Source organism: Patagioenas fasciata, chromosome 30, assembly GCF_037038585.1.
Source record: "Patagioenas fasciata isolate bPatFas1 chromosome 30, bPatFas1.hap1, whole genome shotgun sequence".
NCBI classification, from domain to species: domain Eukaryota; kingdom Metazoa; phylum Chordata; class Aves; order Columbiformes; family Columbidae; genus Patagioenas; species Patagioenas fasciata.
The window spans coordinates 4,139,129-4,164,877 of record NC_092549.1 but is presented as its reverse complement, the minus strand read 5'-3'; the positions used below and the strand labels follow the sequence as shown (position 1 = coordinate 4,164,877).

The following is a 25,749-nucleotide window of genomic DNA, read 5'->3' as shown; positions in this document are numbered from 1 at the left end:
TTCTTCTAAACCCCGCCCTTTGTCTCCGAGCCTCGTCCCTCTGGCCCCGCCCCCAAGAGAGGGTCCTAAAGCCCCGGATGTGGCCGGGGGAACCCGTCGCTGGGACAAAATGGCCGCCGGGGATGGGGACAGACGGGGCATCGTGGGAAGGAGGAGGGACCGCGGATGCGGCGGCTCCGCAGAAGGAAAAACGGGAAAATGTGAAAAAAAGTCAATTTACACATAAAATGTGAAAAAATCCACCGATTTGCACAGAAAAGTGGGGCAACGGGTAGCAGAGTGTCACTGCGGCCCCCCGCGGCGGGACGCGGCCGCTCTGGCACCGAGTCCTCCGGCAGCTCCACGGTTCGGAGCACACAAGTTGGGCTGGGCGGTGGAACCAGAGCGGCGCAGGCATTGCTGCGACCCCGCGAGGCGTTCTGCCCTCTGCTTCGCGTCTCTGTATCCCACAGTCCTCCGGGGGGGAAACCCCTGTCTCCCAACCCCTCCTGTGCTCCCCAAAACACGCCCGAACTCACCCCTCCAGTCACCCCAAGGCGGGAGGGGGTTGGGCCGCCCCGGACGCCTGGGTTCCTGGAAAGGGCTCACGTGACTTCCCCATGTGCTATTAACAGCGCCTGTTGCTGGGCAGAGTTCGGGGGGGCCGGGCCGGGACACCCCGGGTGACCCCCCCACACCGCGGGGGGCGCTGAAGCCTCTTGGGTTCATTTTTAATTTTTGTAGGCGTTTATATTTTGGGTTATTTGGTAGTTTTTTTCCCCCCCACGCAGGGGATTTTCCACATTTGCATGTGCCCCCCCGCAGCTTCCCCCCCATCCCGCAGGCAGACGGGGGGGGGGGGGGGGGGGCAGCACCCAAATAAACCCCCACACACCCTTTCCAAGGCGGCTCAGACCCCAAACTCGCCCCCCAACCTGTCCCCCCCCCTTAAAGCAGCTTTATTTTAGTTTCTTCCTTGCCCCCCCCCCTTTTTATTTATGCAAAAAAGAATTCGGGGAAGTGGAAATTCTGCGAACGGGAGGAAGAGGAAGCGCTGGGTTATCGGCCCCGCCAGGCGGGGGTGGGGACGGGGGGGGCATGGGGGGGGCGGGGGGGGTCAGGAAGCACCAGCACCCCGAAAATTTTGCATATTTGCACAGCAAAGGTTTCGCATGAGGCTCAAAAGAGCCCCTAAAACACAACCCAAACCCCAAAAAAATGGTTTGGAAAATTAAGACCTGCATGGGCAAAAACAGCCCCTGAAAACATTAAAAAACATTAAAAACATTAAAAAATTTTTAAAATATATTAAAAAAAGACAAACGCAGCAACAAAAATAAAATGCAGCTAAAAAATCCCGCCTTACACCAAAATAAAAGGTTTTGCGATATTAACGTGTGCGTGGTGCAAAACGGCCCCAAAAAAGTAAAAATGATTTTAAAATATGTATAAAATTAAATAGTATGTAAGTATATAAAAAAGTATGTAGGTATAAAAGTATATATAAGTAAAAAAATAAAATATATATATTAAATAAACACCCCCCAGAAAAAGCCCCAAACCACACACGCACAAAAACCCCCCAAACCAACCAAAAAACCCAGCGAAAAACCCACCAAAAAACCCCAATCTCAGCGTCCCCCGCCAAAAAGCAGCACCCGAAATTGCGACCCGAGCGCACTGAGAACAACACGAGATTTATTGAGCGAACCCGCGGCCGTTGGGGCCAGCGAGCGGCCGGGACGGCACGGGGACGGGGACGAGACCCCGCGGCCACCGGCGCCGCTTTACGTTGCTCCGGACTTAGAAAACTTCCCGCTCCGGAACGTTTTACATTCAAATCTCGGCTTCCTGGGGTCAAAACGCCGGGAAGGGGAGGAGGCGGCAACGACTTCCCGCCACCAAAGGGCTAAAATATCCAAAAATAATGAAAACCAAGAGAAATAGCGACTGCTGGCAGCAAGCGGTGGGGACGACGAGGCGACACCCACGTGTCACACGAGGCTTCGCCACCCAAAGCGCTTCCACATTCACAACTCCTCCTTTTCTGCGTCGTTCGCTCTGTAAAAAGTCCGTATTTTACAGATTTATCCATATTTACAGCTTCTCTCACCTTCTGCTCTGAAAAAAGCCGCGAATTTTGGCGGAAAACGCCATTTCCAGCAAATCAAAACTCCTGGAGGCTCCAGCGCCGGGTGGTCCCGCCTGCGCTGCTTTTCCGTCCTCGTCCTCTCCACGGGAGCGGAATATCCAGTTTTTTCCGCTTTTTCCCCCAAAACGATACAAATCCTCGTGGGTCCAAGCCGGAGGGCGCCCAGGGGGCGCCGGGGGACTCTGTTGAGCCCGGCTCTGTTAGGCCGGAGCGGGGCGGCGCTCAGCGGATCATGTAGGCCAGGCTGGCGCTCAGGCCGGCCACGCCGGCAAACGCCATCAGCACGTTCCGCACGCTGCCCTCCAGGTCCTCCACGCGGAAAAAGTCCACAAAGCCCTCCTGGGGGGGAAAACGGGAGTTATTTCCTCACCGTGAAGGTTTTATCCACGGTGGAGGCGACACCAGCATTGAGAAAACTCAGGATTAACCCAATTTGGGGACTAAACCACTTATTTTTTGGGTTAAAAGCGCTTCAGGCCACTTGTTGCTTTCCCACAGCAGAGGCGACAGCAGCACTGAGAAAACTCAGGATTAACCCAATTTGGGGACTAAAATACTCTTTTTTTGGTTAAAAGTGCTTCAAGCCACTTGTTGCGTTTCTGCAGCAGAGGTGACAGCACTGAAAACACTCAGGATTAACTCAATTTGACGACTGAAACACTTTTTTTAGGTTAAAATTGCTTCAGGCCACTTGTGTTTCCACGGCAGAGGCGGCAGCACTGAAACAACTCAGGATTAACCCAATTTGGGGGCTAAAATACTCTTTTTTTGGTTAAAAGTGCTTCAGGCCGCTTGTTGTGTTTCTGCGGCGGAGGCAACAATGCCAAAGCAGCACCGAGAAAGCTCAGGATTAACTCAAATTGGGGACTAAACCACTTTTTTCTTGGTTCAAACCGCTCCGGGCCGCCCGTTGTCAGGAGCTCCGGGAACAGCCGAGCCCCAGCTGGACGTTTCGGCCGCGGTTTTAAGCGGTGACTCATTTCTGCTTCACCCGCACACGTGGTTGTCACGGAAATAAGGACAAAAAACACCAGGCGGGTTGTTGCGCAAGGTGGACTCACCCAGCCGCCCTGGCTCGTTAGCCACTCTCGTTTGGACGAGACGAGCGCGTCGGTGAGGATGGCGGCCAGCGCGCCGATGCTGCGCTCCTGCCCGATGCTCTTGAGGTGCTTGGCCACGAAGGCGCCGAAGGAGATGAGGGTGACGACGCGGCCCCAGTTGGTCACCCCGTCGCTGAACATGTGCGCGGCCACCTCGCAAACCGCCCGCAGGTCCTCCTCGCGCTGGATCTGCAGCTTCCGCAGCATCCCTGCAAAACCCACCGCGTTAGGACCCCGAAAACCCTCACAATTCAACGTCTGCAAGCGGCAAACACACAACTGAGTGATAGCGACACACAAGGACCTTTTGGGGTGGGATCTGCTGCTGCTCACCCGGGCCAGACTCAACGACCCATCCCTGCCCCTCAACTCCAAATCCAGGCGGGTACCTCGTCATTTTATTAATTCCGTGACAGAATTCCCCGGGTTTGACCCGCGGTGCCCCCTTGTGAATAAGCAAATAAGACTTTTCCGAAAGCGAAAGGCGTCGCTTGGGGGTTTTTTTGGTTCGAATTAACAGGAAACCTTCGCGGAGCTGGTTCCTCTTCAGCACAACGAGCGCGGCCGTGAGTTCGGTGACCGAACCCGCAGCCCCTGGCGTCAGCGAAGGGGACAAGGAGGAAACTCACGCCCTTTGCCTCGAAAAAAGATCAAATTTAAAAAAGGACCATCCTCCTGTGAGCAGGAAGGGGTTTCACCACAGGGCACCACCCCAACGGGCTGCAAAGCAGCTCGGAGTGACACAAAACCAGGTCAAAAAACGACCGAATCGGAGAAGAGCTTGGGTTGAAGGGCCGTTTAAAGCTCATCCCGTGGGCAGGGACCTCTGGGCTGGGGTTTCACCACCCTCAGCTTCAAAAACTGAAAAACACACTCAGTTCCCACTTCAAACCCACGCCCAGGACACCCGCTCACACAAGCCCAAGGCTTCGAGTTTTACAGCTACTCCAGGACTCATCAAAAGTGGGTGAAATACATGAAAACAGCCACAACTCGAGCCCGCTTGGAAAATTCCTCCCCCAGAAACTCCGTTCCGCCCAAGCCAGGGGTGTGAGGAGTTTAAATTCCTGAGCTAATTAACGCTGGGGCCGTGGGGAGGAACCGGGTTTAATCTGTAACCTGATTATCTCCCCCGCGCACACGTTGCCAGCGGGTTTTTTTCCACCTCCTCCCCACCGAGCAAAGTTCAGTTTCGTTTTGAATCACTTCTCTCAGCTGGGGCGTCGAGCCCCTCGAAACCGGGACCACTTCCCGGCCGAGGCCTCGGGGGTCCCTCCCGCTCCCCAGTTTGCTGAGGGGGTCCCCCCACCCCCCGGACCTGGCCCTCAAAGGAGAGGAAGGGGACCAGGACCTATAATTCAACCCTGGAAACAGAGGGGACATTGGACTATAATATGACCCCATACTGAGAAGGGGAAACCAGGATCTATAATTGGCCCCCAAAAGAGAAGAGAGGGGACCAGGGTCTGTAATTCGCCTCAAAAGGAGGGAAAGGGACAGGACCAGAGTCTAGAACTGGACCTGCATTGGGAACAGACAGGACCAAGGTCCATAACTTGACCTCACATTGGGAAGGGAGGGGCCCAGGGCCTATAATTCAACCCCACAAAGGGAAGGGGCAGGACCAGGGTCAATAATTCGACCCCACAAGGGGAAGGGGCAGGGCCAGGTTCTATAACTTGACCCCACACTGAGAAGGGACAGGACCCAGGGTCTATAATTCACCTCCAAAGCAAGGGAAAACCCCATAACTCAACCCCTCTGAGAAGGGAAGGAACCAGTACCCCCCAAGGAGGGGAAGGGGGTCCCGCCCCGCCCCGCCGGGGAGGCGCCGGCCGCCAACCCACCCTGGAAGGCGAGCTCGTGTTTCTGCAGGACGCCGTCGCCGACTCTCCTCAGCGTGTCCAGCGCTTTATCCATCACCGCGTCGCCCGAGCCGCCAGGCCGCCCGGGCCCGCACAGCAGCCCCGGAAAAAGCTTCTTCTTGACGCCGGGCTCGGCCTCACCCGCTGCTTCCCGCAGGTAGCGGCTGATGAGCTCCAGCGAGTCCTGCCGCAGCCCATCGGGCGGCTCCGGTGGTCCCGGCGGGGTCCCGGGCAGCGAATCCCCCGCGGGGCCGCGTTCGGGATCGGGCTCGTAGCCGTCCAGCTCTTCTTCGGGGCTCCACCGCGCCGCGCCGCAGCCAATCAGCGAGCGGGGGGCCGCGTCGCAGCCAATCCAGGACTGGGGGGCTGCGCTGCAGCCAATCAACGAGCGGGGTACCTCAGGGCGAGCGGCGGTGGTCCAGACCCCCCCCGGGGAGCCAATCAGGGCCCGCGGTCGCTCAGCGGCGGGCGCCGCGGCGGGGGCCGGCGGGGCCGCGCTGCTCCCCGGGGAGGCGGGCGCCATGGCCGGGCCGCCGCCGCCTCCGCAGCACAGGTTGAAGCCGATGACCGCGTTCCGCTTCAGGGCGAACATGGCGGCTCAGCTCACATCGGTGCTGACGAGCCCGGGCGGGGAGCGGCGCGGTCGCTTATATGGCGCTGACGCAGAGGCGGGGCGGGGGAAAGGTTGCGCCGGTTCCGCTTCCGCCCCACCCGCTTCCGGCTTCGCTTCCGGCCCCGCCCTGGCCAGGGAGCAGCGAGGGGGAAAAGAGGGGGGGCGCCTTCCCTTCCGCGGCGTTTTGGGGTGAAAAAGGGGAGAAAAAGGCCTTGCTGCGGCCTCACGGCACTGACACCCGCCCGTCCCCCAGCGGGTGGCCCCGGGGGGACCGTGTCCAGCTCCGGGGGGGCAGAGGAGCCGCAGAAATGACCGAGGATGGGGCGGCTCTGCGGGGAGAGCTGGGGCGTTCAGCTGCAGAAGGGAAGCTCCGGGGAGACCTTAGTGTGGCCTTTCTGCACCTAAAAGATGGGGACGGACTTTTGAGCGGGTGATAGGACAAGGGGTGATGGTTTTAAATTAAAGGAGGGGGAATTCAAGCTGGATATAAGGAAATTGTCTATAATGAGGGTAAAACTCTGGCCCGGGTTCCCATCCCTGGAGACACCCAAGGCTGGATGAGCAACCTGAGCTGAGGGAGAGTATTGGAAATTTGGGGTGACTTCTCCCCAAAGGGCTGTGGGTGTTGGAACAGGTGCCCAGGGCAGTGCTGGGGTCGCCATCCCTGGGGGGTTGGATACACACAGATGAGGTTCTCAGAGCCACATTTAGTGCTGGTACTACCAGCTAAACTCGATTTTAAAGCTCTTTTCCAACCCCAACGACTCCGATTCCCTGCAGGGCACAGCGAGGACACAGGAGCTGCCACGCCAGCTTTGGGGACAGAAACCGCAGCAAACCCCGGTGTCCCCGCCGAGCAGGAAGCTGCGCCGAGCACCAAGCTGCGCCGAGCACCGGGCACGGCCCCAAATTTTGCAAGAAACAGAAACTCCCCCCGCTACAAAAAAACCCCTTTGTGTGCTGCCAGGACAGCACATTCCTGGGCTGGGTTTGCTGCGGCACAAACAAACGCGGCGCATTCTTGGCGCGGCGCTGGGACAGCGCGTCCCTGAGAAACACACACGTGCTCCCCCCTCCCCAAAAGAAGCTTTGAGGGGTTCGTTTGCGCAGTGACATCGTCAGCAGGACAACGGTGACATCATGGGGGTGAAAAGCCACCGGGATGGGGACGGAGATGGGAAGAGGGGGGTTGTTTTGAGGGTAAAAGGGTAAAACCCTACGTGTGTGTCCCCCCCCAAAATCCACACGTGGCCTGGGGGATGGTCCCCAAACACCCAATGGCCCCCAAAAAATACCCCAGACCCCCCAAAGAAACACCCCAAATCGCCAAAACACCCCAAAAAAACCCACCCCAGAGTCCCCCCAAACTATCCCCAAAACATCTCACACCCCCAAACACCCCACACCTCCCCAAAAACACCCCAGACTCCCCCCAAAAAACATCCAACCCCCCAAAAACACCTCTAACCCCCCCAAAACACCCCAAACATCTCACACCCCAAAGAAACACCCCAACCCCCTAAAACACCCCAGACTCCCCAAAACACCCCGAATCCCCCCAAAACACCCCAGACTGACAAAATCACCCCACACCCCCCAAAAAAACCCAACCCCCCAAAAACACCTCTCACCCCCCAACACACCCCAAACATCTCACACCCCCAAAGAAACACCCCAACCCCCCTAAAACACCCTATAGTCCCCAAAACACACCCCAATAAACACCTGACACACCCCAATAAACACCCCGGAGCCCCAGGTACCCCCCTCAGCCCCACATTTTGGGGGCAGCCCCACCGTCCTGGGTTTATTTAAAGCGTAACCCCCCCCAACAAAGGGAAATAACACGGCGCCGCGGAAGCGTCACCATCGCTTCCCCCCCCCCCCCCCGCAAAGACGTCTTTGGTATTTCCGGAAAACGGGGAGGGAGGAAATCAAATGTGGTTCAAAAGTCATTCCCACCCCTCCCAGCAACGCCTGTTTGTGTTCGTCACCGTGTCCTCACCAACAATCAACAAAGGCAAAGAGCGCTGGAGGAGAGAGATGAACATGTAAAAAAATTAGAGCTATATTTTTATAGATCTGATCCGGAGCTATTTACAGACGGCACAAGGCCGGGGGCGGAGGGGACGCTCGTGGGGACAATGACACCCACAACCTGCCTCAGTTTCCCTGATGCAAATCCTGAGGGGGAGCGGGGGAAAAGGGGAAAAGACCCAAAAATATCCACTTACCCACGCGACTTGGTTTTGCCTTAAAAACTGGGCGGTTTAGCAAGGCCGGGCTTAAATTTTGGGGGGTTTTAACTATTATGTTCAGGCCTGGAATGATGTAAATGCTGAAGAATAAAGGAGGCAAAAATAACAATAAATGAGTCGAAGGTGGGGGTGCCTGACGCTGTCACGAAGGTTTTGTCACCACCGTGGGGACAATAAAGTGTCCCCAGAGCCACGCATTCCACTCACCCACGCGACTTAGTTTTGCCTTAAAAAATGGGCGGTTTAGCAAGGCCAGGCTCAAATTTTGGGGGGTTTTAACTATTATGTTCAGGCCTGGAGTGATGAAAATGCCAAAGAATAAAGGAAGCAAAAATAACAATAAATGAGTCGAAGGTGGGGGCGCCTGACGCTGTCACGAAGGTTTTGTCACCACTAAAGTGTCCCCAGAGCCGCACGTCGCGCCCCACGTTTGTATTCTCACCGCTAAACCCCCAGTCGCACCTCTTCACCCACCAAAAACTCATCCCGGTGTCCCCCGCGCTGTCCCCTCCTCCCCGCGGCGCCGCTAACGAGGTTCCAATAATTAACGGGCGCGCCGGGAGGAACATCCCGAGCAAATCCGCCCCTCGCTCGCTGCCAAAACTCAAATAGTTACGTGGATCGCGGCGCTCCCGGCCCCGGGTGCAGTGAAGTTCAATCTGTTTAGCCAGCAAGTGAAATAAAATAGGAGCAAAGGACGGCGGCGCGGGCTACCCAGCCAGTTTGCTGGTGACGAGGGAGGATTTCCGCTGCGGCAGGTCCTGCGGGGTGGGGATGTGGTCGCCCGTCACGCTCGGGAGCTGCTTGTTCTTCATCTTGGCCTTGGCCATGTTGTAGTCGCCGGAATCGAAGTATTTTTGCTGGGAAAAAAGAGGAATTTGGGGTTATCTTGCATGCGGAGATGAGGTTTAGCGTCAGCGTTGGGTTATGATTGGACTCATTGTAAAAACTCTTTGCCAACCCAAGCTGTGCTACAGTTTGATGACTTTATGATCTCGACGTCCTGACAAACCCCACGGGATTTACCCCCTCGTGTCACCTCGAACCCCAAATTTTGGGGTGGGATCCACCAAGTAAAACCACCCAAAAAACCCCACTTTTGGGGGTTTGGCCTGAAAAGAGCCCGGCCCAGGGGTTCAAGAGGCATTTTGGGGCTGGAGGATTTGGGGGTCATGAGGACACAGACAAGCTGCAGCTGTTAAAATTAATTGCTAATTTCCCCCTTTCTGCAGCTTTTCAGTGAGGAAATAAATCGCTAATTTACCCCTTTCTGCAGCCTCTTCATGAGGAAATCGGAGCCGCCGGGTTTCTGGCCCAGGTTGGGGTATTTGGCTTTGAGCTTCGCCTCCTCCGCCCGCTCGGGGGGCACGGGCTCCTTCTCCGGCGTGTCCTGGCAATTATTATCAAAATTAATTATTATTAGAAACTGCTGCCCGCCCCAAACCCACAGATTTTTACCCCAAATACCTGGGGAAACGGTACCTGGACCTGCGCCCACCCCAGCGCTTCCCCAGGGCCCCCCAGCCCCGTCCCGGTGACCCCCACCCCGGTAACCCCGTCCCACCGCGTCCCGCAAGCCCCCCCACGCCGCCATGGAGATGCAGCTATCCCACCAGTCCTCCCGGAAATCCAACCCACACCAGCCCCAGAGCCAATGAGAGATCAGCCTTCATCAGAAGGACAACAGACGCAACCAATCCGCGAACAGGGTTGTGAAGAGCGACGTGTAGCCCAACCAATGGGAGCGGCCCGAGCCCGACCCCGGGTTCCTCACCTGTTTCTCCTGGCCTGTCTCCTCCGCGCGGGCGCCGGTACCGAGAGGGGCCGCCATGGCGGGGGTTGGCGGGAGCCTCCGCGCTCCCTCCGCTCCGCCCGGCCCCGCTCTCCGCTCCAAAATGGCCACCGCCGCCCCCTAACGCCTCAGCAGCCTGACGGACAGGCGCACTGTCCAATAGGCACAGGGAGGCGGTCGCGGTGACGTCACACATGACCAATCAGCGCCCGCCGAGGGGTGGGGGGAGTTGGACCCACCAATGGGAAGTGAGGCAGCGCAATGTGGGCGGAGCGAAGGGCGGGGCTGCAGCGCCCCTGACCCCGCCCGGTGCGGGAGCGGGACCGGACACCCCCGGGGACACCCCGGGGACCCCACAAGTGTCCCCCGGTCCCGGGGCACGCAGGGAGGGGACAGGTGGTGACACCACGGGGCACGTCACTGCGTGCGGGGCGGGGGGCAGCGGCTGGGGCCACCCCCAGGCTGACGACACAGGTGAGTCTCGGTGACACAAGCGCCACCAGCACCTCTGGGGGCACAGGGGACACCCCCAAAGTGCAAACCCCGCCATTCGATGGGGGGGCTGGATTCAGACGGCGGATTTAGACACCCAGAGAAACAGGTTTAAATACAGAGAAATAGGTTTAAATACCGAGAAATACGTTAAAATACAGAAAAATACATCAAAATGATTAAAGCGGTGGGGGAATAATTAAAAATATAGATATATATATAAAGTCACAGTTAAATTTTGCCTCTTACTAGAGTGTGACAGGGCACGGCCCGGGGAGGGACAGAGCCCTGGGGACACAGCTGTGGGTGACACAGCCCAGGGGGACACAGCCAGGGGTGACGGTGCCCTGGGGACACAGCCCTGGGGACATAGCCTGGGGTGACAGTGCCCTGGGGCACACAGCTGTGGGTGACACAGCCCTGGGGGACACAGCCGGGGGTGACAATGCCCTGGGGACACAGTCTGGGGCTGACAGTGCCCTGGGGACACAGCTGGGGGTGACACAGCCCAGGGGACATAGCCGGGGGTGACAGTGCCCTGGGGACACAGGCTGGGGTGACACAGCCCTGGGGACACAGTCTGGGGGTGACAATGCCCTGGGGACACAGTCTGGGGATGACAGTGCCCTGGGGACACAGGCTGGAGTGACACAGCCCTGGGGGTGACAGTGCCCTGGGGACACAGGCTGGGGTGACACAGCCCTGGGGGACACAGCCGGGGGTGACAGTGCCCTGGGGACACAGCTGGGGGTGACACAGCCCAGGGGGACACAGCCAGGGGTGACACAGCCCTGGGGCACACAGGCTGGGGGTGACAGTGCCCTGGGGATACAGTCTGGGGGTGACAGTGCCCTGGGGACACAGCTGGGGGTGACACAGCCCAGGGGACATAGCCGGGGGTGACAGTGCCCTGGGGACACAGGCTGGGGTGACACAGCCCAGGGGACATAGCCGGGGGTGACAGTGCCCTGGGGACACAGCTGGGGGTGACACAGCCCAGGGGACATAGCCGGGGGTGACAGTGCCCTGGGGACACAGGCTGGGGTGACAATGCCCTAGGGACACAGTCTGGGGGTGACAGTGCCCTGGGGACACAGCTGGGGTAACACAGCCCTGGCAGTGACAGTGCCCTGGGGACACAGGCTGGGGTGACACAGCCCTGGGGGACATAGCCGGGGGTGACAGTGCCCTGGGAGGGGACACAGTCCAAGACAGGGCTCTACAGGCTTTGCAGAGCTGCTCCTCGAAGGTGACACAATCCCAGTGTCACCCAGTGTCACTGGACACCCCCAAACCTGTCCCCCACCCCAGGACCGACCCGTCACCTGCACCACCCGAGCGGCTCAAAGCTAAGACCCGCGAGTGGGACCCATGGGGACAACCAGGCGGCTCCGCAGCCCCATTTCTGACCCAATTTGGTCCATTTCTGCCACTCGGTTCCCACCCCACCAGCTGGGCCCCCCGCGCTGAGCTGCGGGAAATCCATCCCCAAACATCCCCAAAATTCTTCGTTTTGTGGGCTCGGCGGCTTTTTTAGGACTTATTGAAAGCCGCCAGGACGGCCCAGATCATCTCGGCACCACCGGCTTTGGCGGCTTCCACCTCGGGGTCGGCATCCAGAAGGTCCCTGGTCCTGTTCATGGCCACGTCGTACTTGTCGTCGGCCAAGCTGGCGAAAATGTTCTCCAGGACGTCGGAGGAGTGGGCGAGCACCAGCAGCGCCAGCGTCCGCCGGTCCATGCGGCGCGGCTCGTTCACCCAGCGCTCCAGGACGCTCTCCTGGAGCCTCCTGACCAGGCGCTGCTTCTCGGTGGCGTTGCTGACGGGGTGGGTGGTCATGTCGAACAGCAGGAAGTTCTGCTTCTCGGTGGTCAGGATGCCTTTCTCCACCAGCGCCTTGGCGATGCGCTCGCGGACGTTGCGCAGCTGGTACTGCAGCTTGAAGGGGTTCCAGGTCTCTCCTGTGGGGAGAATCGGTGAATAATTGGGTCGTTTTGGGTTGGAAAAGCCCCTCAAGATCAGCCATTAACCCACCCATGTCCCTGAGAACCTCATCTGTGCGTTTCAACCCCCCCAGGGATGGCGACTCCAGCACTGCCCTGGGCAGCTGTTCCAACACCCACAGCCCTTTGGGGAGAAATCACCCCAAATTTCCAACCTCAACCTCCTTCTCCAGCCCCTTCCCCAGCTCCGTTCCCTTCTCTCAACTCGCTCCAGCTCCTCAAGCTCTTTCTTGTCGTGAGGTGATCCCAACACCCCTGGGGCTGCCATGTTGAACCCCGCTGCCATGGTCCCGCTGGCCACACGGTGTTGGTGCAATCAGGGTGCTGGTGGCCACCTTGGCTCACGTTCATCCGCTGTCACCAACACCAGGCCCCGTTTAACTCGGCGCCACCAGCCCAGCCCAGTGCCCAGGCTGCTCCCAGCCCAGTGCCAGCGCTTGTCCCCGCTGCAGGAGCCACTTCTGTCCCTTGGCCGGACTCTGACCCACAGCCCAGGGCACATCCCTTTGGGAACCTCCTTCCTCCCAGGACTTTGGACCCCAGACTCGGTGAAGACTCATCATGAAATAGAAGAGGCAATGGGGAGCAAGGTCTGAGTCTTCCCATGAGCTTCCAGCAGGAAAAATAAAACAGAAAACTGTCCCTTGTCCCCACACTGAGCCACCTCCTGCTGCTGGTGTTCTGCCCATCGCCAGCAAGGGGACAGAGGAGGGACATGGAAGTGACTGAGGATGCGACGGCTCTGCTGGAAGAGTTGGGATGTTCAGCTGGGGAAGAGAAGCTCCAGGGAGACCTTAGTGTGGCCTTTCTGGACTTAAAAGATAGGGACAGACTTTTGTGTGGGTGACTGGACAAGGGGTAATGGTTTTAAATTAAAAGATTCAGGCTGGATGCAAGGAAATTGTTGCCCTGAGGGTGGTGAGAGCCTGGCCCAGGTACCCAGAGAGGTGGTGGCTGAACCATCCCTGGAGACATCCCAGGCCAGGCTGGACGGGCTCTGAGCACCCTGAGCTGGTGGAGATGTCCCTGTCATGGCAGGGGGACTGGGGGAGCTTTAAACGCCCCTTCAACCCAAACCATCTGTGACTCTGTGGCCATGGGGACAGGCAGCAGGGCCGGAGCCCTGAGATGGCGTCTCTCCCCGGCCCGTACCCGTCAGCAGCTCGATCCAGGTCTGCACCGTCTCCGCCGGCTCCGTGGCCTTGATGTGCCGCAGGGTCTCGTCCAGCAAGACGTCGCCGGTCGGCGCGTCCGACTTCAAGAGCACCTGGAAGGGACAAAAGCAGAAAACACGGCGTCAAGCAGGAGCGAGGGGATGGCACCAACCCCAGAGCCTCTGGGAGCCACCAGCTCCTCAGCCAGCGTCACCTTCCTCTCCAGCAGCCTCTTCTTCCTCAGGGACAGCGGCTCCAGGCAGATGCGGCCGCGCAGGGCCAGCTCGATGAGGATCCCCCCGCGCAGGCCCGAGGAGATGCAGTCGTTCCAGAAGGACGTGTAGCCCTGGGAGGGACAGGATGGACAGAAAGGGGTGAAGAAAGATGAGGAGAGGAGCTCTGCTGAGTCCCCAAACCCTGGTGACAGAACCCCAGCCTGGTTGGGGTTGGAGGGACCTCTGGAGATCCCCAGCCCAGGGTCACCAGAGCGGGTGGCACAGGGTCACCAGAGTGGGTGGCACAGGGTCACATCCATGCGGTTTGAATGTCCCCAGAGAAGGAGACTCCAAACCGCTCTGGGCAGCTGCTCCAAGTTCCTCCTCGTGTTCGGGTGGAAATCCCCGTGTCCCAGTCTGTGCCCGTTGCCCCTCGTCCTGTCGCTGCAGCACCGAACAATCCGGTGCATCCTCTGCCGCCCACCCTGAGATATCGATCACATCATCGGGTCCCTCTCAGCTCCTCTGCTCCAGCTGAGCAGCCCCAGCTCTCCCGGCCTTTCCAGCCCCCTCACGTCTCTGTGTCCCCACACTGGGCTCTGGAAAAGGAGCAAAAGGATCTTCCTGGCCAGGTGAGCAGTGGCCGGCAGCTCCGACCAACCCCTCCCTGTACCATTGCGCAAATGGGGCCGTGCCCGTCCTGCTGCACCCACAGCCGCCCAGCCCCGCCGTAAAAAATCAGAGCGAGAATGAGGAAAAAACAGCTCCTTTTCCTGGGCAAAGTCCTGGGACATTGAGGGGACAGCGGGGGGACACGGCTGCTGCGGGGGGGCTGCAAACAGGGAACCGCAGGGTTGGAAAAGAGCTTTAAAATAATGGGGTCCAAGCGTTAATCCACCCCATGTCCCTGAGAACCTCATCTGTGTGTTCAACCCCTCCAGGATGGCGACTCCAGCACTGCCCTGGGCAGCTGTTCCAACACCCACAGCCCTTTGGGGAGAAATCACCCCAAATTAACAACCTCAACCTCCCCGGTGCAACTTCAGGCCATTTCCTCCGGTCCTATCACTTGTCCCTTGGTTTTTCAGTCCGGGGAGGAGGAGATGGGGTAGGAAGAGGATGAGAGGGCTCACCAGCCAAGAGGACAGAAACTGAAGGTTTAAAAGCCACCAGTGAAACAACTTAAACCTCTTCCAAAGGGAAAACAACAGCTGAGAACACACAGCGCTCCTGCGCGGAACATTTTACAGTCCCCATAGGCAAAATCTTACCCCCAGCGCGTGTTTATCCGGCGCATATGGACACCGGGTTGCTCGGCTTGCGCAGCGCAGAGAACCGTAAATGAAATATAGATCTTTATTTGCTTTCTTCGTTTCCTTGTGAAGAAAGACAAAGGAACCTTTCATCCCTGCCCTGCCGAGCTCCACGCTGCTTTTGTTTTGCATAAACCCTTTAGGAACAAGTCCTCCAGAAAAGGGCGTGGAGGCGAACGCACGTTTCCATTCACCGGGCTGGGACTAAAATGATAAAGGGTCTGAAATAAAGGAATCAAAAGCTGCTGGGTTAACTGTAACTTCTGGAGCCAGGCCGGTTTGAAATGTGGTTTGCAGCCACGTCCTGCTAGATCAGAAGTTAAAATAATGGAAATACGCTGCGAGCTCATCGGATTTGGTGAAAATTGTCGTGGTTTCTTCCAACCACCCAAGCACGAGCGCTGGGGAACCCAAGGGCTGGGAGCGCTGCCCTTGTCCTGCCCGCTGGGACGGAGGAATGCGGCAGAGCAGGGCGGGAAAGAATAAATAAAGTGTGAAAAGTGTTTGATTTTCCCCGTATTGTGCGCTCCTGGGCTCCTGGAGGCTGCGGGGCCGTTCCCAGGAATGCGTTACCCAAGGCGAGGACACCAAAGCCAGCGCGGAGGGGAGCAAACCGCGCCGTCCGCTCTCAAATATTTGCTCCGGAGTTACGTGCGTGATGTTCCGCAAAGAGAACGTCTCCTGCTGCTTCCGGCCTGGCTCAGAGCTGCCCTGGCTTCGTCACCGGGCAGCACGAGCTCCGGCGCTCGCACGGCCGGGTCTGCCGGGAGCCGAGCGGCAGCAGGGCCCTGCGAGACATTAAATACAACAGAACAGTTCGGGTCCCTCCCCAGGGGTTCATTTCAGCCCACAGGAGCAGGTGAGGAGCAGGTGGCCCATCAACCTCAGCTTTGACACCCGCAGCGTCTCTTTTCCGCAGGCTGCCCGGAAGGGCGCTAAAAAACCAGAGCTAAAATCCCCAGGTTTAAGGTTCTTTTGTGCCATCTTCATGCCCAGAAGTGCCCCGGCCGCTTCGCACACCCGTGCTTAGCAAAGTGGAGAACAGGAGCTGAGGGGAGAGCTTGTGCTCTCTGAACTGCCCAAAAGGAGCTTGGAGCCAGGGGGGTCGGGCTCTGCTCCCCAGGAACAAGCGCCAGGAGCAGAGGAAACGGCCTCAAGTTGTGCTTGAGGAGCTGAAGTGAGTTGAGAGAAGGGAATGGAGCTGGGGAAGGGGCTGGGGAAGGAGGTTTAGATTGGAAATTTGGGGTGGTTTCTCCCCAAAGGGCTGTGGGTGTTGGAACAGCTGCCCAGGGCAGTGCTGGAGTCACCATCCTGGAGGCGTTAAATACACATAGATGAGGTTCTCAGGGCCAGCGCTGGGTTAACGCTTGGACTCAATGATTTTAAAGCTCTTTTCCATCCAAACCAATCCAGTGGTTCTCTAAGGTACCCGTTGCCTCCGACCGCCCCACGGCAGAGCTGTCAGGACATGGTTTGTGGCCTCCACAGCTCAGCTTAAGCTACAGACGAAGGCGGTTTGCACCGAGCTTCGCGAAGAGGCTCCAGAGGAAGCCGTGCGATGCCTCCTGGAACCCGCGGGGCCGTGTTCTCACCTCCTTGTCCTTCAGCCCCAGCAGCAGCACCTCCTCCATCAGCGTGAGCCGCATGTCTTTGGAGCCGTCGCTGTCGTCCTCGCTCAGCTCCCTGTCCGCAGGGTCCTCGGCGTCCGGCTTCTTGTCCGAGCCCTGTGCGGCCTCGGCGCGGCGGCCCCGGCGCGTCAGCGTCGTCATGTCCTGCGGCGAAGGGGCGAGAATCACGGCTCGTGGACACCGCAGACACCGAGACACCAGGGGCAACACAAGGGACACACGCACCTTCGACCCTGGGGTTTTGGCTCGCCCTGTACAAGTTTGTTGGCAAAGGACGCGATGGCGGGTCCAGGGAACCCCACGATGAGGCTGGGGTCGGGACAGGGGACGCCGGGCAGCGTCCCGGGGTGGTGGTGAAGAAGGAGCATCTTCCTCACCCCCTGCAGCCCCTTGAGCAACTTACACCCCCCGGTTCGCAGCCCTGGGTGCCAACCCGCACCCCACACACGAACACCACCTCACAACTTTTCCCCTGTGCCAAAGTATTCAAAAACGGCAAAAAGGGAGGGAAAAGCACGGCCGCTCCCCCCCTACCCCCCACCCCCCGGAGTTTCGGGGCTGAGAAATAAAACCCGGGTTTGTGTTTTCCCCGATCTTACCCCAAAACCTCCCCTCGCTCCTTCCCTGCGATCAAACTTGGGGCCGGGAGAGGAAAAGCTTCCGCGGTGGGCGGGATTCCCTGTGCCCTTCCTCCTCCTCCTCTCCGCCTCCTTCTCCTCCTCTTCCTCCTTCTGCTCCTCCTTTTTCTCCCCGCACAAACGCGGTTTGTCGAGCCTTTCCTCACACGGCCCACAGATGGTGGAGAAACCCTTGGAAAAGCCCCTCGAGTCCAACCATAACCTCCCCCCCGGCACTGAACGTGTCCTGAGAACCTCATCTCTGTCCAACCCCCCAGGGATGGCGACTCCAGCACTGCCCTGGGCAGCTGTTCCAACACCCACAGCCCTTTGGGGAAGAAATTGTTCCTAATTTCCCATCTAAACCTTCTCCCCCAGCTCCATTCCCTTCTCCAGCTTCACTCCAGCACCTCAAGCTCTCGTCATGAGGTGATCCCAACACCCCCCTGGCCGCCATGTTGAGCCCTGAGGTGCTTCTGGCGCCATTTTGAGCCCTGAGGTGATTCCGGTGCCGCCATTTTGTGTTTTGAGGTGATTTTGGTGCCCCAGAACCACCAGAGCCCCCACGTTCCGTTAAAGTCTCCAAACGTATGTCAAGCACATACACAGACACTACATATTAACCTTGTTTTTAATTGAGGAATGATAAAATGACATTCTGACGTCAAAAACGCCAAGAAGCGTTCAGCCGTCCCCCACCTAAAGGCAGTGGCAGCTCTAAGAGCTTCAGTTCATTTGTTGGACAGGAAAAATTAACACATTTGTTGTTAAAAAAAAAACTGTGGCATTTGACCTCTGCAATCAATCATTTTAAGTACATATAGGTTTCTTCAAATAATCTCACACCGTTATAATAGATCCATGACATGGCTTCGTTTCTAATTAAATGCATGTCTCACCACAGCTGTATAGAAACTCCTGTCTTTTGGCATGAAATATGTAATTAAAGGTATGAAGAATGCTTGTTTTTCACTTGAGTCCGGACAAACCGTGAAGAATCAAACCACTCTAAACTCTTTCAGCAGCAAAACCAAAATGCAATATTGTGGTAACTAACACCTCCCTCCCGAACCGAGCACGGAGCACCGAATTTAACCAAGACTCGAGGGGGTTTGCGTCCCCCTCGGGTGTGAAATGCAGCCCAAAATTACCAGTGAAACGTCGTGGTTTGGGTACTGAAGGTTACGTGGGCGCCATCAGGATGTAAATGAGTTGTAAGCGGGGAGTCAAATCCCCCCGAATCACCTTTGTGACAGAAGTGTTGTCCGTCCTGCCCGCAGTCCATCTGTCCTTCCCGACGGGCACGGCCGCCTCTACAAACAGACAATTCTCATCTCTCCAGCTGGGCTTTCGTGACAGATTTTCTTCCCTTAAAATACTCCCCATTTTGACTACAAATAGAACAGAAAAGATGCCTAAAAAAGATCTTGAAATATGAACAGTGACATTAAACGACGCCGCGTGGAGACAAACTGTGAAGCAACGATCTAAAACTGCTCCTTTGGTTCGCTGATCTTCCTCCTTTTCGGCAGCACATCCTGACTGGATGAGAGCTCAAAATGATGAACCTGGGGACGGAACGGGTACAATTTGGGATCTGTGTTAATTACATCAACGCTCAGCTCTTAACTCTGTGCTTTTGGCACTAAGAATCCAAATGTGTTGAGTTTAACGGGGGTTTTAGAAATGGTGACAACTCCATTCTGTCAATGTGAAATGTGTTAGAGTTCTACTCACTGTTTGGAACAGAAAAAAAGGCTTAAAAAAGAACAGAAATAAAAGGAACCAGAGAAAAAAGCGGCACTAACAGTGCTGGTTTGAAATATCTTCCCGCTTCTTGTCCTGCTCTCTGACATATGAAGTTCAGACGTCTTACTCGCCAAACGATCGACCTACACAATTAGAAAAGAGTTTGAATCAACCTTTAAATCAGTTTGGGTCTGTCGGGATTAGCAGAGAAACTCCTGTTGGGCAGAACGTGTAGCTACGCTGCTTTATAAACGTGGAAATTAGGTTCCCATTTCTCTTAATTACAGTCAGACCATCTGCTCGGTGTGAAAACTATCACAGCCTTTTGCTATTTCTTTAGAAAAACACTGGAAAATAAAGTGTAAAGGCATTTTACTGCTGAAAATGCTGCTAATAAACCATTAACGACCTATTAATCACTCCAAATAGAAAAGCAGCCTCACAAAAGCTCAAGTAAAAGCTTAAGACGGCACAGTGCGGTTCTCATACCTGAGGATTAGAAACGCACGGGCCCTGGCTCCCTCCAGCCTTCGTCACTTCGTCCTCTTCACAGGTTAAATCTGGCTCTGGAAAAGTCGTTAAAACTAATAAACCACGTTTTTGACAGCACACTCCCAGCCTTGGCTCCACGGGACGTAACACACAACCCATTAAATCCAGCACATCTGATGGAAATGAAACGAAGCTGGGGATTTCAGCACAAACCACGCATTTGTTAACAAAGTGCTTCACAGAACGAAGCTACAATAGGAAATAAAGACATAGCGGCATACGTGCAGAAAATAGGATGTAAATTTGAATACAGTGGTCCACGTCAGGAAATTGGGGGTTCCTTTTAGTAACATTAGGAAAAAAAGAGGCACAAGCCCAAGAGACTTGAAAAAACCTCCATAGATGTTACCTTGAGCTTCTGAAATATTGATGTTATTCCTTTCTTCCGCTTTATTATCCAAGACGGGATCTTCCTAGATCAAGAAAAGGATTCATCACTTACTGCAGATAACTGAGAGGGTTTGCGCTCAGGTTCTTGGGGCCAGAGCTTGTGAGGTGGATCCTCAGCGGAACAAACTGAATGGTGATTGGACATGGAGCGTACCGACCAGCTGAGCGTTATTAATGCAAGCACGCAATTAATTAAACTACCAAAAAAATAAAGAGTAAAAAGATACTAACAAAGTGTTTGCGCTCTTACATTCATGTCCTGGTTCTTGTGTTCCGGCTCATCCCCATCCGCCCTGAGCTCCCGCAGCGGGACGCTGTTCTCCCCGTGCTTTAAGATGCTTTTGTCCACGTGTTCCATGCGCTGTTTCTCGGTCGTGACCTTGACCTTGAGCATGTGGAAAGGGGTGGGCACCTCGCCCACGTTCAGGTAGAGCGGCTCCCCCTCAAACGCCATCCCCTCGCACTCGCCCTCCTTGAAACCGGGCGGCTGGTAATCGGACGGCGTCACTGCCGGGGGAAACGCGGTCAGCGCGGCGGCGCGAAACGCGTTCCCCTCTGTCGGCGCGGGTTTTACGGAGCTCTACCTTCGTCGTAATAGAACAGCTTCATGGTCAGGCAGACGTCGTTGGGCAGCGGGCTCAGGCTTTGCATCAGCACGTAGATCTTGCGGATGAGCAGGATGCTCGCTTTCTTGGTGTCCGCACACGTGATCGTGGAATCGTCCCTTTTATCCTTACTAAAAAGTTTAACAGTGAGAATCATCTTTAAAAATACGAGCGTCACGATTCACTGAGCTAAAAATACATGTTGAAAAAAAATATATGTTGATAAAACGACTCTGGAGATCCAGAATTTAAAAAGGCAACACCAAAAGGAGTTTTTAGAGTGTAAGCGGAGGGTAAAGCTACCGAGCGGAATAAATTCACCTGCTGAAATCCAGGAGGGGCCCGTTGTGGGTGTACTTGAACTTGAAGTGGTAACATTCTGTAATTGTCTGCAAGGAAACCCCGTCGTTATTAAACTACTGCTGATTCTGTCTAGTAATTCAATAACAGCAGCCCAACTCCTGCCCGATCCGCTCACACGCACTGAACGCAGCTTCCTAACGCTGGAACAATTAACAGGATTCATGGGCGGAACTGGCATCACATACAAAAACCTCCGTAATTTTCCAGGAATCACCCCGATCAAATATTTCGAAACATCAGCTGAAGTTTTCAGAGTATTCACTGAGGTTTCAATCCCTGTGAAAACGTTTGGCACACGGAACAGACATTCTGTGATTCTGTGTGATTCTGTGCTGGCCCCCAGCGGTTCGTTAAAACTTCATTAAAAGCACCATCAGCTCGTTACGCAGAGTTGGGCCAACGCGTCTCGACAGGATTTGACTCTGCACCGACACTTTGGCCTGAGCACAACCTGACACTACACATTCAAACGCATTTCACCACTCAGCAATTCTTACATCTGGCATTTTAAGATATATATTTTAAAGTGCATTAATGCGAGTTTAAGCCCTACTGCCTGTATACACACTTCACTATGTCCCTGCCGTCCTTGTTCAGATGGTAAAATATTTCAGCAGATTTACCTGAGGATCTTCTGGATGAGTGTAGACCTGTATTTTTAACACAAAAAGCAGAGTGAGAAGTGTACATTCCTCTAAGCATCTCCCTAAAACCACGTCCCTTCCATCTCCAAGATACTCACTGCCAGGACAATCATCCTCAGCTGGCGGAAGCGTAATTAGAGAGAGAAAAAGAACATTAAATGTATTTGTAGCTCATCTCTGCTCACCAACCAAACCAGACAACTGGGGCCTGTTTGAAGAGAAACCTCTTCGTGTTTGGCTCCTTTTCTGTTTAATAAAGGACTTAATAACAGAAGGAAAACCCAACATATCTGGAATGCCTGTGCATCCCACGCTGTAGCCAACTGCTTTGACATGACTTAAATCACCAATCCACAAAAAGGGCTGCAAAGCTGAGCCTGGCAACTCCAGGCCTGTCAGCCTGACCTCGGTGCCTGGCAGGGTTATGGAGCAGATCATCCTGAATGCAGTCACCCAGCACCTTCAGGATGGACAAGGGATCAGCCCCAGCCAGCATGGGGTTAGGAGGGGCAGGTCCTGTCTGACCAACCTGATTTCCTTTTATGACCCACCTGGTGGATGAGGGGAAAGCTGTAGATGTGGTCTATCTGGACTCCAGCAGAGCCTTTGACGCTGTCTCCCATAATATACTCCTGCGAAAGCTGGGAGCACGTGGCTTGGACAAGTGGGTTAAGAACTGGCTGGAGGGCCAGGCACAGAGAGTGCTGGTGAACGGGGCCACATCCAGCTGACCAGCCACTAGTGGTGTCCCCAGGGGTCAGGGTTGGGTCCAGTCCTGTTTAACATCTTTATTGGTGATTTAGATGAGGGGATTGAGACCATCATCAGCAAATTTGGGAGGGAGTGTGGAGCTGCTGGAAGGCAGGAGGGCTCTGCAGAGGGATCTGGATAGACTGGAGAAATGGGCTGATTCCAATGGGATGAAGTTCAACAAGGCCAAGTGCCGGGTGCTGCACTTTGGCCACAACAACCCCTGCAGCGCTCCAGGCTGGCACAGAGTGGCTGGAGAGCAGTCAGGCAGAAAGGGACCTGGGGGGACTAACGGACAGGAAGCTCAACAGGAGCCACCAGTGTGCCCAGGTGGCCAAGAAGGCCAATGGTGTCCTGTCCTGTACCCAAACCAGCGTGGTCAGCAGGACAAGGGCAGTGATCCTTCCCCTGTGCTCTGCATTGGGGAGGCCACACCTGGAGTGTTGTGTTCAGTTCTGGGCCCCTCAGCTCAAGAAAGAGATTGAAGTGCTGGAGCGGGTCCAGAGAAGAGCAACAAGACTGGGGAAGGAACACAAGCCCTATGGGGAGAGGCTGGGGGAGCTGGGCTTGTTCAGTCTGGAGCAGAGGAGGCTTAGAGGTGAGCTCAGCACTCTCTAGAACGACCTGAAGGGCAGTTCTAGCCAGGGGGGATTGGGCTCTTCTCCCAGGCAGTCAGCAATAGGACAAGGGGGCTTAAACTTAAATTGAGGCTGGAGATGAGAAAGCAATTCTGTGCAGAGAGAGTGGTCAGCATTGGAATGGCTGCCCAGGGAGGTGCTGGACTCACCGGCCCTGGAGGTTTTTAAACTGAGATTGGCCATGGCGCTTAGTGCCATGATCTGGTCAATGGACTGGAGTTGGACCAAGGGCTGGACTGGATGATCTCTGAGGGCTTTTCCAACCCAGTCCATTCTGTTTTGATGCATTTTAAATAGCTCAATGATACTGGAAGACTTACATATTTCTTCTGCAAGGCGTCGTAGCACCCTAACATCCTGCAAGAATCAAATAATGTTATCCATCTACTGCTAATTTCTGTTTGCTTTGCTTCTGACTCAACAAATTAGTCCCAAAAATGAAATTCTTGTATTTAGCCTTAATAGATTAGAACAGAAAATAACATTCTGTTACTCTATTGTAATAGTTATGATACAAGCAATGACTTTGTAACACCAAATCATCCTGAGCTCTTTGCAGAATAGAATAGAATCCATAAGAAAATAGTTTTTCAGCAAGAACTAACGCAATTGTACACCTACCGTTTTAAACACCTGACACACGTATTCATTCATCAGGTTGTAAATAAATACTTCAGCTGCACGCCAATATCTCATCTTTCAGAACCCCCATGCTCTGGAAGCATTAGACAGGCGCACGGTGATTAACGAACGTACCATTTCACCAGCTGAGTGGAGCCAGGACAGTTCTTGTCTTCCCTCAGAATTTTGACGCAGACATCTCAAAAAATAAGAAAAGACGTGTGCGTATTTACTGAGGACAAAATGCAATTACATCCCTAATAAAGCGCAGCTCACTCCTGAAAGTTCATAGCAAAAGCAGGCTAAAATTCACATTATCAACAGGTGTAAGTAGAGTTTTAATTGCTGAGTTAGCACCACGGCAATCTAACAAAATTAAACACTGAATGCGTTAGCATAGTTTTGATTAGTCATTGAAAATGGCTTTGACCATTTAGAAGACTAAGTAGCTTTAAAAAAACGCCTGTTAACAACCCTATGAGGATGGATTTTGCAAAGAAAACAGCGCGTTACCGTCCATGTATCTGGTTCCGTAGGCGCTTTCGGGGAAGATCCCCCTGAGGTAGGTGATGCAGGACACGGCCACGGCCAAGAGCCGCTTCACCAGCATCAGCGACTGCTGCTCCGTGGAGATCTTGGTGGGAAACACAACCGCGCTCTGCAAATTCTGTTAGAAAAAGAAAAGACCAACCTCTGCGCACAACAATAGACCTGCACGGTCTAAAATCCACTCCAACGCCCGCCTAACATTTTAATTTAATTGAAAAGCATTGGTTTTGTCATTTATAAAGCTAAACATATTCCTAATGCTTGGCGTTACGATGTTTGTAGGACACAGGTGTGTGACCACAAAGCTCAAAGTCTTCTTCTATTAAGCATCTTTATTCACAGTTATGACATTGAATTAGCCTGTCGTTTCCAAGTGAATAAATACAGAGCACCTGGGTGCGCTCTTTCGGCTAAAATTCACCCATTTTTCCAACTCAAAGAGCACGCTGTGATAAAACACGCAAGGAGATCATACCACGCAATTCCTCTGCTTCTGAGCCGTTGCCATTGCACAGAAAACCTAAGCAGAGGGTCCTCACATCGAAGTCACCTCCAGCCAAAACCTTTGGGAAACACCTCCGGGCTGGCGCTGTTTCCCTCTGTAATGATTAATAATTACTAATACATAGTATTATGTGTGAATGGCATGTGTAAATGTAAATTGAGTATTGGGAATGAGACCCCCGTTCTTCTCATTGAGCCATGTTTTGATCTGGCCTTTAACCCTCAGCACAAGCCTTTTATAAATGAAACATTTCCATGCCCCAAAAACGTGCAAAACGCCTTTATTAAGCTGGTTTGAGCAGGAACTGAGCCTCCACAAACCCGCCTGCTCTCGCTCTGTGGCTGAGAGAAACGCACAACCAGAGGAGCCCCTTCCCAGCACCATCACCCCTAGAAAGCACAACCTGCCTCCTCGGTGTACAAAGGGCACCTATAAACTAAGCAACAATGCAAGAACAGAGGGTAAAACCCCGCAGGAGGAGGCAAGGAACACACCTAAGGCTCACACCTCTGCTTACGACGCCTCCACCTGCCGCGCCGCCTCACTGACAGGCGCCGCTCGGCCCCCCCCGGCTTTTATAGGGCGAGGGGCCGTGTGCAAAGCGGGGGGCGTGGCTTGGCCGCGGGCCGTGCGCAGCGCCGCGCATGCCGCCTTTCCCCCTCCCTCCGCAAAATGGCGGCGGGTTCGGCCGGGGAGCCGGGTTTAGGTTCAACCTCCGCATGGGGGTTCAACAGCGCGCTCTGCGGGTGTGAGGGCAACTCCAAGCACTGGTGACAGCGGCTGCGTTTCTTGGAATTACAGAACAGTTTGTGTTGAAGGGATGATTAAAGTTCCACCCCCTGCCATGACAGGGACATCTCCACCAGCTCAGGGTGCTCAGAGCCCCATCCAGCCTGGCCTGGGATGTCTCAGGGATGGTTCAGCCACCACCTCTCTGGGAACCTGGGCCAGGCTCTCACCACCCTCAGGACAACAATTCCATTCTATCCAGCCTCAATCTCCCTCCTTTAGTTTCAAACCATCACCCCACAAGTTAAATTTCTGTGGCATTATCACCAAAACTTGCCTCGAGTTGAACCCACGGAGAGTGGTGGCTTCCCAAATGGCTGGCGGCAGTGGGGTGGTCACGGAATCACGGAATCATAGGATAAATTTGGTTGGAAAAGCCCCTCAAGCTCATCAAGCCCAACTGTTGCCCCACC

The 25,749-nt window shown here is 55.1% G+C and overlaps 4 protein-coding genes across 10 annotated transcripts; all 4 read right to left on the bottom strand.

The window, feature by feature from the left end:
• Window positions 1–1,657: 1,657 nt before the first annotated feature.
• On the bottom strand, window positions 1,658–5,760 carry MCL1 (MCL1 apoptosis regulator, BCL2 family member). Its single transcript, XM_065857750.2, has 3 exons — window positions 5,079–5,760; window positions 3,193–3,440; window positions 1,658–2,470 (listed from the first exon to the last, which is right to left on the bottom strand). Exons 1-3 carry the CDS (start codon window positions 5,686–5,688, stop codon window positions 2,354–2,356), a joined length of 975 nt encoding a protein of 324 aa, XP_065713822.1. The 5' UTR covers window positions 5,689–5,760; the 3' UTR covers window positions 1,658–2,353.
• A 1,993-nt stretch (window positions 5,761–7,753) lies between these two features.
• Window positions 7,754–9,901, bottom strand: ENSA (endosulfine alpha). 2 transcript variants are annotated; one of them, XM_065857754.2, is made up of 3 exons: window positions 9,742–9,901; window positions 9,232–9,357; window positions 7,754–8,827 (listed from the first exon to the last, which is right to left on the bottom strand). In XM_065857754.2, the coding sequence occupies exons 1-3, from the start codon at window positions 9,796–9,798 to the stop codon at window positions 8,678–8,680; spliced, it is 333 nt and encodes a 110-aa protein (XP_065713826.1). In that variant the 5' UTR covers window positions 9,799–9,901; the 3' UTR covers window positions 7,754–8,677. The 2 variants fall into 2 exon arrangements, with proteins under 2 accessions (XP_065713826.1, XP_071656391.1); XM_071800290.1 differs by lacking the exon at window positions 9,742–9,901 and adding an exon at window positions 9,532–9,574.
• A 460-nt stretch (window positions 9,902–10,361) lies between these two features.
• GOLPH3L (golgi phosphoprotein 3 like) lies at window positions 10,362–17,269 on the bottom strand. 2 transcript variants are annotated; one of them, XM_071800289.1, is made up of 6 exons: window positions 17,164–17,237; window positions 16,790–16,873; window positions 16,529–16,708; window positions 13,623–13,754; window positions 13,407–13,521; window positions 10,362–12,212 (listed from the first exon to the last, which is right to left on the bottom strand). In XM_071800289.1, exons 3-6 carry the CDS (start codon window positions 16,703–16,705, stop codon window positions 11,785–11,787), a joined length of 852 nt encoding a protein of 283 aa, XP_071656390.1. In that variant the 5' UTR covers window positions 16,706–16,708; window positions 16,790–16,873; window positions 17,164–17,237; the 3' UTR covers window positions 10,362–11,784. The 2 variants fall into 2 exon arrangements, with proteins under 2 accessions (XP_071656390.1, XP_065713823.1); XM_065857751.2 differs by lacking the exon at window positions 16,790–16,873 and having other exon boundaries at window positions 17,164–17,269.
• Window positions 17,270–17,811: 542 nt separating this feature from the next.
• On the bottom strand, window positions 17,812–25,115 carry HORMAD1 (HORMA domain containing 1). Of its 5 annotated transcripts, none has more exons than XM_065857745.2 (14): window positions 25,042–25,115; window positions 24,518–24,641; window positions 24,007–24,160; window positions 23,629–23,692; window positions 23,193–23,229; window positions 21,583–21,603; window positions 21,464–21,490; window positions 20,799–20,866; window positions 20,457–20,608; window positions 20,123–20,379; window positions 19,832–19,895; window positions 19,420–19,496; window positions 18,990–19,073; window positions 17,812–18,749 (listed from the first exon to the last, which is right to left on the bottom strand). In XM_065857745.2, exons 2-14 carry the CDS (start codon window positions 24,548–24,550, stop codon window positions 18,669–18,671), a joined length of 1,119 nt encoding a protein of 372 aa, XP_065713817.1. In that variant the 5' UTR covers window positions 24,551–24,641; window positions 25,042–25,115; the 3' UTR covers window positions 17,812–18,668. The 5 variants fall into 5 exon arrangements, with proteins under 5 accessions (XP_065713817.1, XP_065713818.1, XP_065713819.1 ...); XM_065857746.2 differs by having other exon boundaries at window positions 25,055–25,090; XM_065857747.2 differs by lacking the exon at window positions 18,990–19,073.
• Window positions 25,116–25,749: the final 634 nt, after the last annotated feature.

Bases quoted from the DNA above. Each gene is read 5' to 3' on its own strand.
- GOLPH3L (XM_065857751.2), bottom strand. From the start codon at position 16,705: ATGACGACGCTGACGCGCCGGGGCCGCCGCGCCGAGGCCGCACAGGGC. The intron at 13,755-16,528 runs GTGAGAACACGG...TGTCCCTCCCAG, and splicing joins TGGGGCTGAAGGACAAGGAG to GGCTACACGTCCTTCTGGAA. The intron at 12,213-13,406 runs GTACGGGCCGGG...TTCTCCCCACAG, and splicing joins CTGGATCGAGCTGCTGACGG to GAGAGACCTGGAACCCCTTC.
- MCL1 (XM_065857750.2), bottom strand. From the start codon at position 5,688: ATGTTCGCCCTGAAGCGGAACGCGGTCATCGGCTTCAACCTGTGCTGC. The intron at 3,441-5,078 runs GTGGGTTGGCGG...TGGGTTTTGCAG, and splicing joins ACACGAGCTCGCCTTCCAGG to GGATGCTGCGGAAGCTGCAG. The intron at 2,471-3,192 runs GTGAGTCCACCT...TTTCCCCCCCAG, and splicing joins TAACGAGCCAGGGCGGCTGG to GAGGGCTTTGTGGACTTTTT.
- ENSA (XM_065857754.2), bottom strand. From the start codon at position 9,798: ATGGCGGCCCCTCTCGGTACCGGCGCCCGCGCGGAGGAGACAGGCCAG. The intron at 9,358-9,741 runs GTGAGGAACCCG...AATAATTGCCAG, and splicing joins AGACAGGCCAGGAGAAACAG to GACACGCCGGAGAAGGAGCC. The intron at 8,828-9,231 runs GTAAATTAGCGA...CTTTTTTCCCAG, and splicing joins TGAAGAGGCTGCAGAAAGGG to CAAAAATACTTCGATTCCGG.
- HORMAD1 (XM_065857745.2), bottom strand. From the start codon at position 24,550: ATGGCAACGGCTCAGAAGCAGAGGAATTGCGTG. The intron at 21,491-21,582 runs GTGAGTATCTTG...TTAAAAATACAG, and splicing joins TGAGGATGATTGTCCTGGCA to GTCTACACTCATCCAGAAGA. The intron at 20,609-20,798 runs GTGAATTTATTC...TAAACTTTTTAG, and splicing joins CCCCTCCTGGATTTCAGCAG to TAAGGATAAAAGGGACGATT.